Source organism: Drosophila teissieri, chromosome 2L (genome assembly GCF_016746235.2).
Source record: "Drosophila teissieri strain GT53w chromosome 2L, Prin_Dtei_1.1, whole genome shotgun sequence".
NCBI lineage: Eukaryota > Metazoa > Arthropoda > Insecta > Diptera > Drosophilidae > Drosophila > Drosophila teissieri.
Window position 1 is genome coordinate 20,879,081 of NC_053029.1, and position 16,917 is coordinate 20,895,997.

The 16,917-nt window shown below is 50.4% G+C and overlaps 3 protein-coding genes across 4 annotated transcripts; 2 read left to right on the forward strand and 1 right to left on the reverse strand.

Moving 5' to 3' along the window:
• Window positions 1–553: 553 nt before the first annotated feature.
• On the reverse strand, window positions 554–3,448 carry LOC122619104 (inner centromere protein). 2 transcript variants are annotated; one of them, XM_043795830.1, is made up of 6 exons: window positions 3,266–3,448; window positions 3,022–3,202; window positions 1,930–2,956; window positions 1,770–1,863; window positions 891–1,557; window positions 554–824 (listed from the first exon to the last, which is right to left on the reverse strand). In XM_043795830.1, exons 1-6 carry the CDS (start codon window positions 3,332–3,334, stop codon window positions 631–633), a joined length of 2,232 nt encoding a protein of 743 aa, XP_043651765.1. In that variant the 5' UTR covers window positions 3,335–3,448; the 3' UTR covers window positions 554–630. The 2 variants fall into 2 exon arrangements, with proteins under 2 accessions (XP_043651765.1, XP_043651756.1); XM_043795821.1 differs by having other exon boundaries at window positions 1,930–2,959.
• Window positions 3,449–3,938: 490 nt separating this feature from the next.
• LOC122626052 (peregrin) lies at window positions 3,939–9,655 on the forward strand. The gene is made up of 4 exons (XM_043806158.1): window positions 3,939–5,323; window positions 5,386–6,644; window positions 6,709–6,980; window positions 7,322–9,655. The coding sequence occupies exons 1-4, from the start codon at window positions 4,180–4,182 to the stop codon at window positions 8,934–8,936; spliced, it is 4,290 nt and encodes a 1,429-aa protein (XP_043662093.1). The 5' UTR covers window positions 3,939–4,179; the 3' UTR covers window positions 8,937–9,655.
• A 4,463-nt stretch (window positions 9,656–14,118) lies between these two features.
• On the forward strand, window positions 14,119–16,173 carry LOC122611449 (trichohyalin). Its single transcript, XM_043784553.1, has one exon. The coding sequence runs from the start codon at window positions 14,119–14,121 to the stop codon at window positions 16,171–16,173; it is 2,055 nt and encodes a 684-aa protein (XP_043640488.1).
• Window positions 16,174–16,917: the final 744 nt, after the last annotated feature.

Here is a 16,917-nt window from a genome sequence, read left to right on the forward strand (position 1 = left end):
GGTCCGTGGGGAATTGGAGCTACTAACAGAGTGCACTTAAACGGAAACTTGGGAAGCGTACGCGCCGTAATAACATTATGGATTAGGATTGTCCCATCAATCATGGGTGGATCCGCGGCGATTTCTAGGCGGAGTTGATTCATATCAGCAGCAATTACTATGCAAATTGCCCATGCCGATTCCGCTGATTTCGGCTTTCGATTGAAAATGAGAATAGCTCGTTGGAAAAGTGGTATTAGCAATAGCAACATGATGGAGAAGAATGGAATAGAGGCTGTCTGTTCGATAGTCTGCTCATCATGCCACAAAACCATGCCCCATGACCAGTGAAATTGTGTTTGCCGTGCTTGTTTTCTTTTATTTCATTTTCTTGCCTCTTTTGCGTTTTCACACTTTTTACGAATCGACGTATCCATTGTTGGGCAGCTTTGCTACTGGAATCGGCAAGCAGCCACCAGCGAACCATTAATTGAGCACGCTGGCGGCTTTAATAGTTCTAAAGCAGCTGGGTATTAGTGTCAGAGTCGAAGTGAATCGGGCAGCGGTACTCCGCTTTAATTTCCACAATTAACTTTATTTATTCGATCATAAACATGTGCATTTACGGGAGAAGAGAGCAGGACTACTTGGCTAGTATTTCGGCAGCTCGGAATACCGCGGCGGCGTGGACCACAGGACGCTGGAGTTTCGCTTCAGCTGGCTGGGGTCGATGTTCGGGAATATCTGCTTCAGGTCCGGGGTAGTGGGCGCCACCGAGAAGAAGCTGTCGATGATGTCTGTTGGGCAGTGGCTCTGCATAGCAATTGCCTCTCCCCTCACGTGGCCTGCAAAATAACGCATGGTTAGTCAAAACAAAAAAAAAAAAGGGTACTTTTGTATGACCAACTTACTTCGACTCCAGGTGGGCGCGGGAGGACGCTTGTGGGTAACCTTTCCCTCGTCGTCTGTGGAGTCGTCCTCGTGTAGCATCTCCCAGGTGTACTTGGTTTTCGGCGGTGGCGGAAGCATCTTCTTGGGCTTGGCGCCGGTTAGCTGCTGCAGCTTTTGCTGCTCCAGCTCCTTGAGCTTGGCCTTTTTGAGGGCCTCAGCTTCCTCTTGCTGGCGCATCTTCCGCTGCAACTCCTCCAGCTCTTGCCGTTTGCGCTCCTCAATTCGCTTTCGCTCTTCCTGCTTTTTTGCGCGCTCGACGGCCAACTTAGCCATACGCTCTGCCCGCTCCCGCTCCTTGGCTTCGCGTTGCTGGGCAGCCTGCTGGTGTTTTTGCTCTCGCAGCTTCTTGCGCTCTTCCGCCAGGTTGTGCAGGCCCTTACGGAAGTCGTCCCCGCTGTTCTCGCGCGACAGCGTTTTTGTGGACGTGGAGTTGACCGACCTCAGGTTTGTACCGGTGGCCGTCTTCATCAGAGTAGTGGCCTTAGACGCGCTGGCTGGTCCCTTCTTGGGCTGCGCCGAGCTTAATGGAAGCGTGCTGCTCGTTTGAGTGGGCGTGAAAAAGCGTCCCATAGTCGGTGCAGGCAGCTTGCCAATTTTGGGAGTGTTGCTCGATCCTGGCGTGCCCTGCTGAAGATTTAAAAAAAAGAAAGGTCAATCGGCTAATTAATATGGAAGAGGGAATCTCTTATTCAAAAGACTTATCCAACCCTTTTAGAAAGCGTCTACGGCTTCAGAAACTTGTTATCGCCAAATGGTACAAGATCGGTAATTGTAAATATTTTAACCTCATTCTATCTGATGTAATGTGCTTGCTATAGACTGCAAAAAAATTGGCCTACCAGATCTTTTCCTCGCTTAGGACGCATGTTCTGTGCATTTGCCGCATTCTCAAACGCCTCCACGCGCATTTTCACCGGACTCTGAAGCAGTGGGCTATAAATGTAAAAAAGGAAATATAGATTAAAAACACATGCATGAAAAGACAGGGGTCCTACTCACTTGAAAAGCTCATGTGTACGGGTAGGCAGTTTTATAGCCTTGATGCTCGAGGGCAGCTTAGTCGTCGGCAGTTTCTCCTCCACCGACTCGTCCTCCGTTAGGAGGCTGTCTTGCTTACTGAGAGGTGGTTTCTTGTCGCTGGTGTGAACCTCAAAAGTGGCATCCCCAGCCGGTCCTATTGGGCTTTCGCTCGTCGGCGCCGGACCCAGTACCATGGTAGCGTTGGAAATTGTTACGGTCTCATTGACAGCAGGTGGACCAGCTGCAGCCACAGATTGCTCTGCAACGGGCGGACCCTCGAGAGCGTCCTTGTATATGGAACGCTCCTCATTCGTTCGCGAATCGCTGCTACACTTGCGTGTGCGCGAAGAGACTGGCGAGCTCTTGTCTAGGTCGCTGAAGCGTTCTACCTTGATGGGTCGGTGGCTTTCCACGTCCTTCTTCTTCTTGCGGCCCTTCTTGGAGACCTCTGTGGACGTCGTTGTGTTGCTTGCCACCGTATCGTCCGGTCGTGCTGCCTCCGTTGTTACGGGTGTCGCTTTTGCCGCGGGGGCCGCATCAGTTAACGGGGCCATTCCTTCGCCGCTGTGTTTCTCGCGTTTTATCTTTACGCGGAGTGTCTTGGTGGTGTTGACGTCCTCTGTGAGTGAGTCCTCCGCTGAAGGCTGTTGCTGTACTGCTGCTGGGTCTTCTAGTTGTGGCTCCGCCAGTTTTTTCTCCTCTGACGCCCGTCCACTGGTACAGCTGTTGAACTGGGAGACTCGCTGCTCGCTCTCAACCTTGATCTTTACGAGTTCCTCGTTGCTGGGCCTGCGCATCTTACGGTTGAGCGAGGGCTCCTTAAGTAATTTCTCGCTCTTCGTCTTGGCGGCGCGCTGTGGCCTTCCGGAGCCGAGGGTGGTGTCCGCCGAGACGGGCACAGGCGGAGGCGGCATCAGCGAGGCCGTGGAGTTGTGCTCGTCCTCGGCAATGGCCAGCAGCTGGGAGTTGCTGACCCGAGTGCCTTGACGGGCCGTTACGTCTGGAGCTGCTAAAATGGAATCTCAAAGGGATATTTCGACTTTTAAGCATTAAGATCGCCAGGTTACGTACCCTCGGGTTCATTCTGATCCTCGGCCAATGAGGTAAGTCGCTTGGGGCGCTTTTTCGTCTGCTGCGGTGTCACCGAAGAGTTCTCCTGACTCTTCGCTGCCGGAGGAGTGTCCCTTGTTTTGACCTCCGCCTCCGGATGGCCGGTGCCGTAGAAGAGGTGGTCCAGCTCCTCAAAGTGGGCCTAAAAAACGCAGATGACGCCATGTTGACTGTGTCGGAATTTCGCCTCCTGATCCTGGCTTACCTTGCGCAGGACCTCGAGCTCGCTGCGCAGGTCCGAAAGCGAGCCCAGCACGCCCAAGATGTCCTCCATATCTAGCGACTGTATCTGACAAACTGCAAATACGGATTCGTTTCCCTAAATTTTTACGTTTTTTTCAAATGGCGGCAATTGAGACGCGCGTCAGCATCTGATAACAGGGTTTCAATTGTGCACTGTTGACAGTTAACAGCGCATGGGGTGCTGTAAGGCGCATTTATGTCTCCGCTACCCAGCACTTGATGGGCGAGAAACTTCCCGCGCAAAATGAAAAACAGAATCAAAACTGGTTTTGGAGGGAATTTCAAGAGTTGTTTATTGACATTCTATAAAATAATATTAATTGGATTATTTAAATGGTTAAGAACTGGATTTCTGGCACTTCAAATTTTAAAAATAAACCCAAGGATGAACCAGTTCTAGTAGGCACCCGCCACTACCATCTCTAGCCAGCAGTGCTGCAAAGCTCCACAAAGCGCGAATTGTTATCAAAGTTAGGAGAAAATAGAGAGGGAAATAATTCAAAGGAATATTGAAATTATAAATGTTAAATACGGACGATAATTAAACACTTAAAGGCCCAAGAATTGGTAAAACTTGTTTCATCAAGCCTCCAGTGCTGCACAATCCCCGCCGACGATAGTATCGCCATGGCGAGCTGACCAGAAAGCCCATCTCTAGAACATTTGTTAAAAAATTTGCAACAAGCCAACGAAAATCGACCAGGAACGGTGGACAGCCAAAACCGCGCGCTCTGCGACGACCACCGTGGGATGCACATACGTATGCGCACCCCTGCCGCGGAGTAGACTCAGTGCCCGCGATCCGCGACCAGCGAACCGCCAAATCCCGAGAAGCCAGCTGCAGCAGATCCACAGATCCCGCCGCAGATCCAGATCATGGGCCTAGATTTCGACGCAGTGGAGTACTGCAAGGGTGTGAAGACCCAGCAGTCCCAGCCGCCTTTCGCCTGTCCCGTCCGCGGTTGCGACCGCAGCTACAAGACCATCATGGGTCTGCAGTACCATCTTATGAAGTACGACCACGACAACCCACAGCCGCTCACACCCGTGCTGACTCCCAGCCGCAAGAAGGCGCGCTCACGCTCCGGCGGCCACCACTCGACACCTCGACCGCACAAGGATCATCCCACGCCTGGTGGCGGCGGAGCTGAGGCAAGAAACGGCTGCTCCTTGGCCAGCGCAGGAGATGGATCGGCGACCGGAGTCTCCGCCCGGCAGTACGCCAATCCAGAATCACTGGTGTCCTACAACGAGGAGGAGGCCACGGTGACGTTTAACTTAGACGGGAAAAGCGTGCGCCTGGGTATCGACGACGCCTTGCCGCTTGTGGAAGATGAGGAGTTCGTCGCCTTGGTGGCCAGGGGCTGTATTCTAAATGCCGACGCACCACCGGTGGAGGAGAACGCGCCCTGGGCAAGGGTCCAGGTGCCTGTGGCCAGAGTAGCCGAGATTCCGGACTACCGAGTGTCCGACGCCCCGCCACGGCCGCTGGCCTACTACCGCTTTATCGAGAAGTCACTGGAGGAGCTGGACGGCGAGGTGGAGTACGACGTGGACGAGGAGGACTCCGCCTGGCTGGAGCACATGAATGAGGAGCGTCAGCGACTCGGCCTGAACGCCGTAGGCATCGACACAATGGAGCTGCTGATGGACCGGCTAGAGAAGGAGTCCCACTTTCAGGCGGCGGCCAACGGCACACCCACAGGCGTCGAGGTAGACGATGACGCAGTCTGCTGCATTTGCCTCGACGGCGAGTGCCAAAACACCAACGTGATACTTTTCTGCGACATGTGCAACCTGGCGGTACACCAGGACTGTTATGGTGTCCCCTATATCCCGGAGGGCCAGTGGTTATGCCGCCGATGTTTGCAGTCACCCAGTAAGCCGGTGAACTGTGTGCTCTGTCCCAATGCGGGAGGCGCATTCAAGCAGACGGACCACGGCCAGTGGGCGCACGTGGTTTGTGCGCTGTGGATACCCGAAGTGCGATTCGCCAACACCGTCTTCCTGGAGCCAATAGGTGAGTACTTCGGTCTTCCAGCTTTCTTAATGTTCCAAATGATAACTGAGTTTCTCTCATAGATTCAATTGAGACCATTCCCCCCGCTCGTTGGCGACTCACCTGCTACGTGTGCAAGGAAAAAGGCTTGGGAGCCTGCATCCAGTGTCACCGGAACAGCTGCTACGCCGCCTTCCACGTTACATGCGCACAGCAAGCAGGCCTCTACATGACCATGGACACGGTGAAGGATGGGCACAATGATTCGTCAATGCATGTTCAGAAGTTTGCCTACTGCCACGCCCACACGCCAGCGGACGCTAAGCTAAAAATGAACGTGCCTGACTTTGAGGACACGCGCCATAAAATGCGGGAGGCCCGCAAGGCTTTGGCCAAGAAGCGCTCCACAGCTCCCGTGGTGCTGATTCCGACCATTCCGCCGGACCGCGTTCAGGAGATAGCCACCATGGTGACGATGCAGCGTAAGAAGGAGTTCCTTGACCGCATTATCGCCTATTGGACGCTTAAGCGACACTACCGCAATGGGGTTCCTCTCCTACGACGCTTGCAGAGTCAAGGGAATAACCACGGCGTCATTCAACGCAACGGCATTGAAGGATCGCCGGACACCGGTGAGTTGTACCGCCAACTTAAATACTGGCAGTGCCTTCGGCAGGATCTGGAGCGAGCGCGCCTTCTGTGCGAGTTGGTGCGCAAGCGCGAGAAGCTGAAAGTGGCTTTTGTTCGCATTTCCGAGGAGGTGGTAATGCTGCAGCTCAATCCGCTGGAGGCGGCACTAAACAAGCTGCTTGATGCTCTGGAGGCGCGAGACAGCATGCAGATTTTCCGAGAACCTGTGGACACCAGCGAGGTGCCCGATTACACCGACATTGTGAAACAACCCATGGATCTGGGCACGATGAGGACTAAGCTGAAGGAGTGTCAGTACACCTCGCTGGAGCAGTTAGAAGCTGACTTTGACCTTATGATTCAGAATTGTTTGGCGTACAATAACAAGGATACGGTGTTCTATCGTGCTGGAATACGGATGCGCGACCAGGCTGCACCTCTCTTTGTCCAGGTGAGGAAGGAACTGCAGAGGGATGGCCTGCTGGAGCGATCACAGCGCTTTCACGTCGACCACGTGGAAGCGGAGGTGGAACAGGAGCTACGCTTGCTGCTGGCGGCGCCCGCCAGCGAAGGCATCGTCCAGAAGCTGCTCATTCTAGCCGACAAGTCGCAGGTCTTGAAGAATCCGACCTATCGCACCAAAAAAATAAAGCAGATTCGGTTGGAGATTTCGCGAATGCGCAAAAGTCTCCAGAAGGCAAGATTTGCAGCAGTGAGTATAGGCTTTCTCTTCACATATGGTTCCGAAAATAATTCGCACTTTATTTTTTTCACAGAGACACTCCTTACACGCTAATCCATCCCAAAGTGACGATGAAGACACGTTGGGCGGTTCGCCTTCTAAAAAGCGCACCCGGAAACGTTTTAATAGCAGTGGAGTGGACATGGAACTGGGGCACGATGACGATGATGAAGAAGAGGATTCTGATGAGGACTCGATGGACGAGGATAATGTGTCTAAAGACTTGCTCAATTCCACGCAAACGCCGCCCTGCAGCCCCATTAAGAGTTTAAACAACAGTAGCTCTCCCGTAGGCATCAATCGAAGGTAAGTAACTTAAAGGGTATACCTGTAAAATTACGAGAATTATTAATACTTCCTTCGACCGTTGACCTTTCTGTCACTTTTCCATCAGGCAAATAGTATGAGAGAATTAGCATACATGAGTTATTTAGGTCATGGGGCTTCTAGCTATCAGATTTTCATTAAAAATTTAGCTCAAAATATATTTAAGGACAAGTTTGATGATGAGCCAGGTGAACTGGAACTGTTGGTTTTAATTATATAGAAATTCCTACTTTTATAATAATTCAACATTTTTTTTTTTTTGGTCGTGGAAATTGAAAGATGGTCAATGCAAACCTAAAATCTTATAAAATTTATTTCAGAACCGCCATATTGTTAACGCGCAAGGCACAGGCTGCCCTAAAGAGACCATCGGAACCTTTGACGACGCCTGTGAAAGAGGAGCAGCACAATTCACAGTCGTCCAACACTCAATCTACCAGCGGTAGCTCATCCTCCGCCACCACGGCGGCCACGGCAGCGTCTAGTGGAACGGGCACCCTGAATCACGTTCTGGCCTCCGCACCGCCAACTGTCTCTAGTTTTGCGTTGACGCAGAATAACAGCAGTGGTGGTGGAGCTTTGTCATCGGGAACTGGAATAGGAGGGTCGTCCTCAGCCGGAGCCGCTGCAACTGGGAGTTTGACTTCTACGGTCCTCGCAATCAACAGCAAGCTAAGCGCGAATCTGCCCGTCAAGTCGCCCAAAAGGCCAGGACGCTATCGTCGGGTGCCCGAAGTGAGGCACAGCTCCTCCATGTCCCCAAAGAAGTCCCCCAATCCGGCGGTTACCGTCAGTCAGGCGCTACTCATGCCCGAGCCCCTACCCTTCGAACGAATACCGGACAGTTTTCGGGTGTACAGAGCCAACAATCAGCGCGACGTTAGTGACAGCGACGACGCTCCCTCGCAGTCAAGCAGTCCGTGCAGCAGTTGCTCTGACTTCAGCATGTCGGGCAGTTGCTCTGATTTTGACAGCGATGAGGCAAGCGAAGGCGATGCTGATGGAGACCCTGATAGAGATGGCGGAAGAAGTCGCAGCGAGGAGAGAGACTCCTCGTCCCAGGAGGGCACCACTGACGCCATGGACATGCAGCACGCCAGCCTTAACAATGTTAAGGGAAACAACGGCAACATGGCCATTAGCAGCAGCAGCGGTGGAAGTGGTGGCAGCTCCAGCGACGATGACGAGGACCGGCCATTGAGCTCGCGGCAGAACAAGGCGGTAAAGGTGGGCACGCGAGGCACAACCACTCCAACGACAATGGCACGATCAGTAGGTTTGACAGCGGCACGGGGACGTGGCAAGCGGCGAAGCAATCTCAGCGAGTCGACCAGCTCCACTGCCACGCCCCCGCCTCTGTTGCGAAGAGCCGGTAAGCTGCGGTCAGCCACGCCCAACGCCTCTCCTCTAGTGAACAACATCAAGGCGCGTAGAAACACCACCGCGGCTGGCAGTGCAACTCTCACGAATAATAATCGCAGCAAGCACAGTGAGGATTCCGCATCGTCGGAGAGGCACAATAACCACTCGCACGGCCAGAAGCCGGCGCTGGAGCCGCTTCAGCTTGTTTGGGCCAAGTGTCGCGGCTATCCTTGGTATCCCGCCCTCATCCTTGATCCCAAGACGCCCAAGGGATTTGTGTACAACGGAGTACCGTTGCCCGCCCCACCCACCGATGTCCTAGCCCTGCGGAAGAACTGCCTGGACGAGATTGTGTTCCTGGTGCTTTTCTTTGATGTGAAGCGCACCTGGCAGTGGCTGCCGGCCAACAAGCTAGACATCCTTGGGATCGACAAGCAGCTTGACCAGCAAAAGCTGGTGGAGTCGCGAAAGCCAGCGGAGCGGAAGGCTGTAAAGAAAGCGTACCAGGATGCGCTACATTACCAGAGCCAAGTCTCCGACTTGGAGGGTCAAGGACCCGATCCGATCATGTGAAAGCTGATGGCCCAATTGCAACTGTAGGCGCCGCTCGAATAATTTAGCCATTTAGTTAGTTCCCCCACAAGGGATCGCTGTATTTTTATATCTCGTTGTTGTTACATGATACTCGAAGATGACGAAGTTGAAGAAAGCCCTCCATTAGAGTATTTCGTTGGCGAATTTCCAATTTGCACTGCAAGTGTCTTTAATTTTCGTTTGTTGCCAAGTCACCAAGGATCGTTTACCCCTATACCATTATGTACAGTTTTTTGTAATACGCGCAGTTGGCGAAGTCGTTGGAGGAACCTACCTTTTGTACATTATTTGGCTTTTGCGACTTCGATTATGAAATGTTAAGTAGATCCAGGAATCGGTCGAACTACAGTAACATGGAATTTATAACCTCAAGACGATTCACGCGAAATCAAATCAATGTTTAAGTTAAATAGTTTTAAGCTCTCTATTGTTAAGCCCCAAATCAACATTAAAAACACAAAGCCAACCGCTAAAACAAAGCAAGAAGTCGCCTCAAGTTAAAAGTCGTGTAAAAACTAAACCGCTATATAGAACATTAGAGATGATTATAAACATTTACAAATAGAATTAAAAATTGTATAGATGTGTGTGTGTGCGCGTGAGTCTCCATAAACTGATATATCTCTATATGCAAATAGTGTACGTCTTGATTTCCATATGAACAAATAAAACATTTGATTATTGCGATGTATTAAATAGATGAGGATTATTATTATTATAATTACTGTGTGTAATTAATGCAACACATTCGTTTGCCGAAGTGGAACGCGTAGACAATTAAGTATTGAAGTAGTTGGCTTCAATCTCCCCCTGCTCCGCCACCCCAAACTCAATCCGACACCACCACCTTTGCCCTCAAAAAGATTGAATATTGTTTAAAACTAATGATAAATTAAATCAGAAAAATAAATGTTTTAAACGAAACTGCTTTACTTTCTCTTGATCTTTAAAACTCCTGTTACTCTTCAGTTTGATGGACACTGGCACCGTTTTCAGAAGGCATTCAACTGGCCCACCGTCTTGGCAGCTTCTCATTCGCCACCTTAAGTGCGTCAGTGGAGTTCGACAGGAATTGACTTATATTTACTTTGAGTATCCCCAGTTCGTTCACCGGGTTTTGAGGGGTCTGCTAACAGTGTCATATTCACCCAACATCAATTATCACCCTGGCAGATGTTTTGTTTTACAGTACGGTTTTTTTGGCAGTACGGTTTTAGCCTGGGCACATGACACGTTACTCACCTGCTGTTGGTAATTGGCTTTCGATTTCATCCCATCAGGCTGATCAAACACTCTTATGAACTCGTAGATCATTTTGGCATCTGTATGAACTCTAATACAGATGGTTGCAGTTTATTGCACCAAGTAATACCATTATAATAATTTAGATTAAAAAAATGAGTTAGGAACTAGGAGATGCAGTTTAATGATAAACTACAAATTGTTTAATTTATGTGGGTGCTTATTATTTTATTTACTGTCTAAACATTTCCGAGGATAGTATCTTTCGATCAAAACTCACAAGTCACGGCTCGGAGACATTATTAGGCCAATTAATTTACAGAGCAAACTTAACCATAAGACGGAACGAAACGATTGAATAGGCGGTCAAAGCGCGGCTTAAACAAGGTGGTTTTTGTGAAAAATTAAGTTGTTTGCGTGACAACGGCAACGAATAACAAAAAAATAAATCTTGAAATATTTTCTAAGCATTTTTCACGTGCTCAGACTTGATAAACCGTGTGTTTGGGCCACAGTTCGCAAATAACTCAAGTGCTAAGCCCAGCTCAAAGTTGTCAGACCGGGCTTATTCATTGCTACCGTTCATTTGCGGCTATCGAGTGGCTATTAAACAACTCGGTTATTTAACAACTGGAAATTAAACTGTAGATGATAGAACGCCCAAACTGTCGGATGATGACCTCAATTAACAATGCATATTTATTGACTGCTGCTGACCACCCCTGCTGGCCTATCCGGCTTGGAGGACCACTGGCCACTCAAAGTTGGCCAAGTGCCGGGTGTAGGTCATTGCGTTGGCGCGCCAATTGATGTTTTCATTACCCGCATAATTACTATCTATTGGCCCCTTCGAACGGAACTGGCTGCGCGGGAAGTTCCCACAAACCGGATTCCGTATGTGGGGCCACGTGACGTCAAAGACGGTGCTCCGGATCGGATACAAGAGTTTAAAAAAAGAATTTCGCGGTTTGGAAATAAACGGCCTTGGTGCTGGCTCCTCAATGAGTGCCGCACCATTTTACGGAATTCAAGCTCCTGCTCCAACTCGTAGTTTATCTCGTATGCTGCATATTCAAAAGATTTGGGGAAATACGTAAGAAGAATAATATGCTTTTAATTGTCTTCGGATTCTTTTTGTATAACCAGGCTTCTGCTATAACTAAGCTTTTGCTCCAGTTTGGTCTCCATAAGCAGCTGAGCAATTTGGCTCGGGGATTTTATTTCCTTACTTTGACTGTGAACCACCAAAGTATTTGCGTTGGAAGAAAAACATTTTTCGCTGACGTTAATAAGTGATGAAAGGAACCATCAAAATAGCGAATACGTAGTTTATTCAGTTCGCAAGCCATCGATGGGACAGCTATTGAGTTTCGGTGGTAAATTACTTTAAATTCGCACGAATTTGCAGATGAAATGACGTCTTTGGTTATTTCCCCGCCACTACTCGGTCGTGATATACCCAGCGTGCACCGAATATCTTGGTGTTATTGGAGTTCTGGAATTTTCGGCGGATCTGCGGTTCAAGTGCGTTTGTTGGCCGTAAACTTTCGCCTGGCCTTTTGTTGCCAAGCAGCTGTGTTTGAGCTCTGGATTTATTGACTCACAAAAGTGCCGGCGACAGCTGATTCGAGCAAGTTGCGAGATACATAGGCTACACCGATATCAAAGGAATATAACATAAACAAGGGAAAAGCATATTCCTAGCGCTCAATTTGATATATAAAAGTGCCTGATTTATGAAATCGTATCGTACTTCAGTGTAGTGATGTGGTGCCACACCATTCTCAGACATCTTAATGAACACCGGGACGCGCTAATCAACAGCCAGTTAACACCTGATGAGTGCAGCGTTCGCAGATTGCGTATCCGCCACCAATTCCCACACGCTGGAGTTTCGTATGCAAATGGCTGTGTGCGGCAGATAAGATAAGCAACAACGTGGCTAGGGGGCCGTAAGCACTTTGAGCTGCTTTAATTAGAGCGGACGTGCCTCCGTTTTTATTCATTGATATCAAGACGACCGGACAACAAAATCATTAAAGAATCAATTGTTCTTGACGCACGCGCCGAGATCTCTAGCCCCGAAAAAGACAAATGGCGATGCTGCTTTCGCCGATTGATGTGATGATCATCTAGATCATCATCCTAGAAGCTTCATCAGCGGACCTACGTCACATGGCCAACGTGACTGTGGTCAGTTCAAGAAAGAAAGCTATGTGTACTAGACGTCGCGCCTCGCCTGGCAACAAGATCCCAATCAGCCCATGTGTGCATTTATGTCAGCACCAATGGAATGTTATGAAATATTTCGAATCGGGAAAGTTGGGCACCTAATGATCCGTCTTACGTGTGACTTTGGAGCCACGCTCCTTACCTCAGAGTGCGAAATATGAAAACCTCCAAAGTTGCCAAGGTGAATTGTTTGTGAAAATCTTAACAACCGGCGAGGTCTGGCAAATGGAGCGGGTAATTGGGCCAGCATGTGATTAATGAATGGCTGTTTCCGACTGGAAATTGCCATCACGACGAAAATAATACGCATTCTTAAGATAAGCCACTGCTCTTCTGATGAGATAGCTCTAGCACAGTCGGTCTTCGTGTTCTATATGAAATGTAATCATAATATAAATTATCAGTTTGATTCTGGAACTGTATACTAACCATAGATTCAAATGGGTAGAATTATGTCTGAATTAGTCCGAAAAATCCGAAATCAATATAAACAACCTACTGTTGTGAAATTCTAGCTAAGTTTTTAGACCCCATGAATTCCCCACGAAACAGGTGACCCAATCAGAACTGCAGTATCTCCCGATTGCTTGAACTGACCGCACCGATATGATTCACCACCAGATGTGTGTTCTCTGCGATCAGACCCAAATATATATAAACTCTTTGTAAATCCTTTCTACATCCAACCGAGCCTCTTTTCCCATATATGTTATATTTGCTTGCGAATTGAATTAAATAAAAAGCTGGTTCTTAATTTAGGGTTCCGCCAAAAGCACAAAAATGTGCAGCAATATAATTCCGGCGAGGGGTGATATAACTTGGCTGATTGACATTGTTTAACCTTAATGCACATTTGCCTCCGTCCAGCGGCCTGGATCGGCCATATAACGGCGCCGACTGGAATTAACTTGAATTTATTGGGCAGCGGCTGGACCGCCAAACCGGTTGAAGGAAGAAGCTGAAGAAGGGGCTATATCGAGTGACTGGCTTCCCACCCGATCGTTTCCCTTGGCCACCAGTAATCGATTTCAGGCGCGACCAGACGGCGACTGTACCAAAATATGTATGTATGAACTCCCGCTGTCCAAATTTGGGAGCCAGGAAGGGGAGGCTCAAGACAGCCAAGTGCGACCATTGAGCCCTTTGACAAATTTAAATAATTGTCCCTCGCATAGAGCGTGTCATTGATGAATCGATAGTCAGGCGATGAAGCCCCAAAGACCCTTCACTCGATCGGACCGGGCCAATGGCCATAAATTCCCAGCAGCCTGGGCTAAAAATAAAGCCAGGCACGACCTTGAAGCATAACGGAAGAAGCCAAGCGAAGGCTGGTCCTGTTTCCCTGGGAGGGAAAGGGCGGTCCACGAGAGGGGCTAGAGACCCCTGGCCAATTAAGTTCGAGATAAAGAATCCCAGCGACCTGGCCCAACAGAATATTTATTGACACTTCCCGTAGGGCTGGCCGTGCGCTCAAGGACATCCACAACCACTTCCAATTGCGGTTCTTTTCCACTCGCCGGGATGCAGGTATAAAAGCCCTCGGACGAGCAGCCAAACCGCATCAGTCTTCCAGCAGCAGTAGTCGAAGTTGTAGCGAAGTTTTGGGGCAACAGAGTTCCAAAAGTCCTACCAGTCGCTACCCAAAAAACTCAAACTCACGAGTTAAAAGCAACCCAACCACACCACTATGCGGCTTTTCCTGATCGGCTTGCTGGCCCTAGGTTCCGCACGGGCCTTTTCTGTGATTCGCACACAGCCCCATCCGCAGCTGGTGGCCTACGCCCCGGCCAGAGGGGAGTTTCCCGTGGTGAGTGCTTTAGCCCAGGGCTACGTCCGCTACTACGATGGCACGGGAGCAGAGCGACTGCTGCCCTACAACTACCCGGAACCGCTGAACGGCATCCGGGATCCGTCCCCCTCTAGTCTAGTCCGCACCGGCATGGAGCAGGAGAGCCAACAGATCGCCCTGTTCCGTGCCTGGTGCGAGCAGCGCTATCAGGCCATGCGCCTGGAACTGGATCGCTTAAAGGCCGAGGGCCTGAAGCCATCGGCCAGCATGCTTGCTCAGTTTGAGCCTCTGGAGCAGATCGTCAAGTTTTCCGCCTTTGACGCCGTTCCCGGACTGTCCCCGGAGGTCCAGCGAGCCCGAGATGAGCAGCTACGCATTTGGAACGAAGCCAGGCTGGAGGTGCTGCGTGCTGAACAGGCTCAGCAGCTACTCGGTCAGTCCCCGGAGTACCAGACCAAGACGGAGAAGATCCCTGTAATGTTAAGCCAGCCTCTGCAGCAACAGGTTGTTCCCATCCAGGAGAACGTACTGATCAAAACCGCCACTCAATACGCTCCTCATCCCGTTGAGGAGACACCGGAAGTAAAATTGGCACGTCAGGAACATCAGAAGCAGTTTGATGCGGCCCTCCTCCGGCAGCCTGCCCAGGAATCCAATATCTTTAAGGCCGTTCCTGGAATTCAGCAGCCAATCACGACCCAGTCTCAGCCGATCATCAAGAGCTCGTCAACCACCTTTGAGACCCCTCCAGCTGGCCAACCCCAGGGAATCTTCCAGCGGGGCAGCTTCACAGATCAGCAGACCCAACAGCCCATAGGCGAAACTCCAGAAGTGAAAAAAGCTCGCGAGGAGCACCTTAAGTTATTTAATGAGGCCCTGCTCCGTCAGCCTGTTGCCACCGCAGACCCCATTCTGAAGAACACGCCCACTAAGCACGATCAGTCCCAATCGTTCAACTTTCCAGAAAAAAAAGGTCCTCAACCTATCCAGGAAACCCCAGAGGTCCTGCGCGCTCGGGAGGAGCATCTGAAGCAGTTCAGCGAGGCCATACTGCGACAGTCAGTCGACGTTCAACAGCAGCCACTGATTTCCACCGCGCCCATTTTTCCTTTCGCTCCTCAGGCCATTCTTAAGAGCCCCATTGCCGAGGCACCGCAACCCGTCCAGGACACTCCTGAAGTCAAGCTGGCCCGTGAGCAGCACATAATGCTGCTTAATCAAGCGAAAGTGCAGGCCGAGGACAAAGTGGCCGACATTGCGGACATGATTCGGCTGGAGGAGCGCGAGCGGGAGAAGGAGCGTCTGCAGGAGCTGCAATTGCGCAAGCAGGAGGAGAAGGAAGCCGAATTGGTCCGCCAGCAGGAGGCAGATCGTCTGCGCGAGGAAGTCCGCATTCTGGAGGCCGAGCGTATAAAAATCGATCAAGAAGATCGCCTGCGGTTGGAGAGTGAAAAGCAGGAGCTTCTCCAGTTGAAGGCTAACTCCATCGCCGTCCCCGAGAAGGACACTCCCGAATACCTGCGCAAGGCGGAGCAGTTCAAGATTATCAACAACCAAGTCCACCCCCAGCAGCAACCGAACATCGTGACCCAGCAGCAGCAGGTGCAAAATGGCTTCTTTCTGCGCATTCAAACCAACCAGCCTGGCGTAGCCGTCCAGCCATCCACGGCACCAGTGAGCACTCCTGCCCTACTGCTTTCCGAGACGGGCTCCAATCCCTTCCTGGTTCGATACACCACCAAGCCAGCAGAGGTGCAGCTTCCTCTGCAGACGCTTCAGCCTCTACCCACTCCCATTGCCTCCGAACTGAAACAGCAGATTAGTTACAGCTCCACGTCCCCCAGTGAACTGGAGAAAGCTACCCGGGAGCACTTCCGGGCCCACGAGGTCGCCCTGGAGCAGCTTCGACTGGCCAACCTGAGGAACCCCTGGACTCCTGACTGTCAGCACTAGAGACCGGACAGCCCTCCTCCGCCCAAAAACATCCGAGTCCGAGATCGAATTAGAATCACTTGCATTGCCTTAGGTTAGATCACATGCCCACATCTTACCCATAACACGAACACCCATAACACCCAACACCCCTCATAGGTACTCATACTCGTACACCTGTATACATAGCTTGGCGATTCACGCCGATTCCCGATTCAAAATGCATTCAGTTGAGAAACAACGCAAACTTCAGCGCCCAATTGACTGGGGGATCGGATGGTGGTTGATGGTGGGTGGTGGTGGGAGGTGGGAGGTGGTGTGTGGTGGGGCAAAGGGGCGTAACAAAGGAAATGGCTCTTTCGACTTTACTGTTATAGAACGCTCCGATGCTAATTTCGAGTCGCCAGATTGTCGGAACGATCAGAATGCGCATAAAATGCTAAAATGCGCCGCAAACTGGCACAGATGAAGATGTTATCTGATCCGCTCGAATTCGTTTCTGATCGATTCAGATCTCAGCACTTGACGCATAAATAACAAGTTGGTGTTATAAGGAATTGGGCTTGGGATTGGGGGGAACTCCAGCGGGAGAATACTCTATTCTCGCATACTCGCATTCTGAAAGATCGGATAATACGGGAGTTTCGAGTGCAGTCGCTATAAGTCGCGGATATTTAGGTAAAGGTAAGCCTAAAATTAGAATTTTCAATGCTGCAAATAGCAAGCGATATTTGCATTTCAGCACCAAGAAAGTGTAGCTATAAT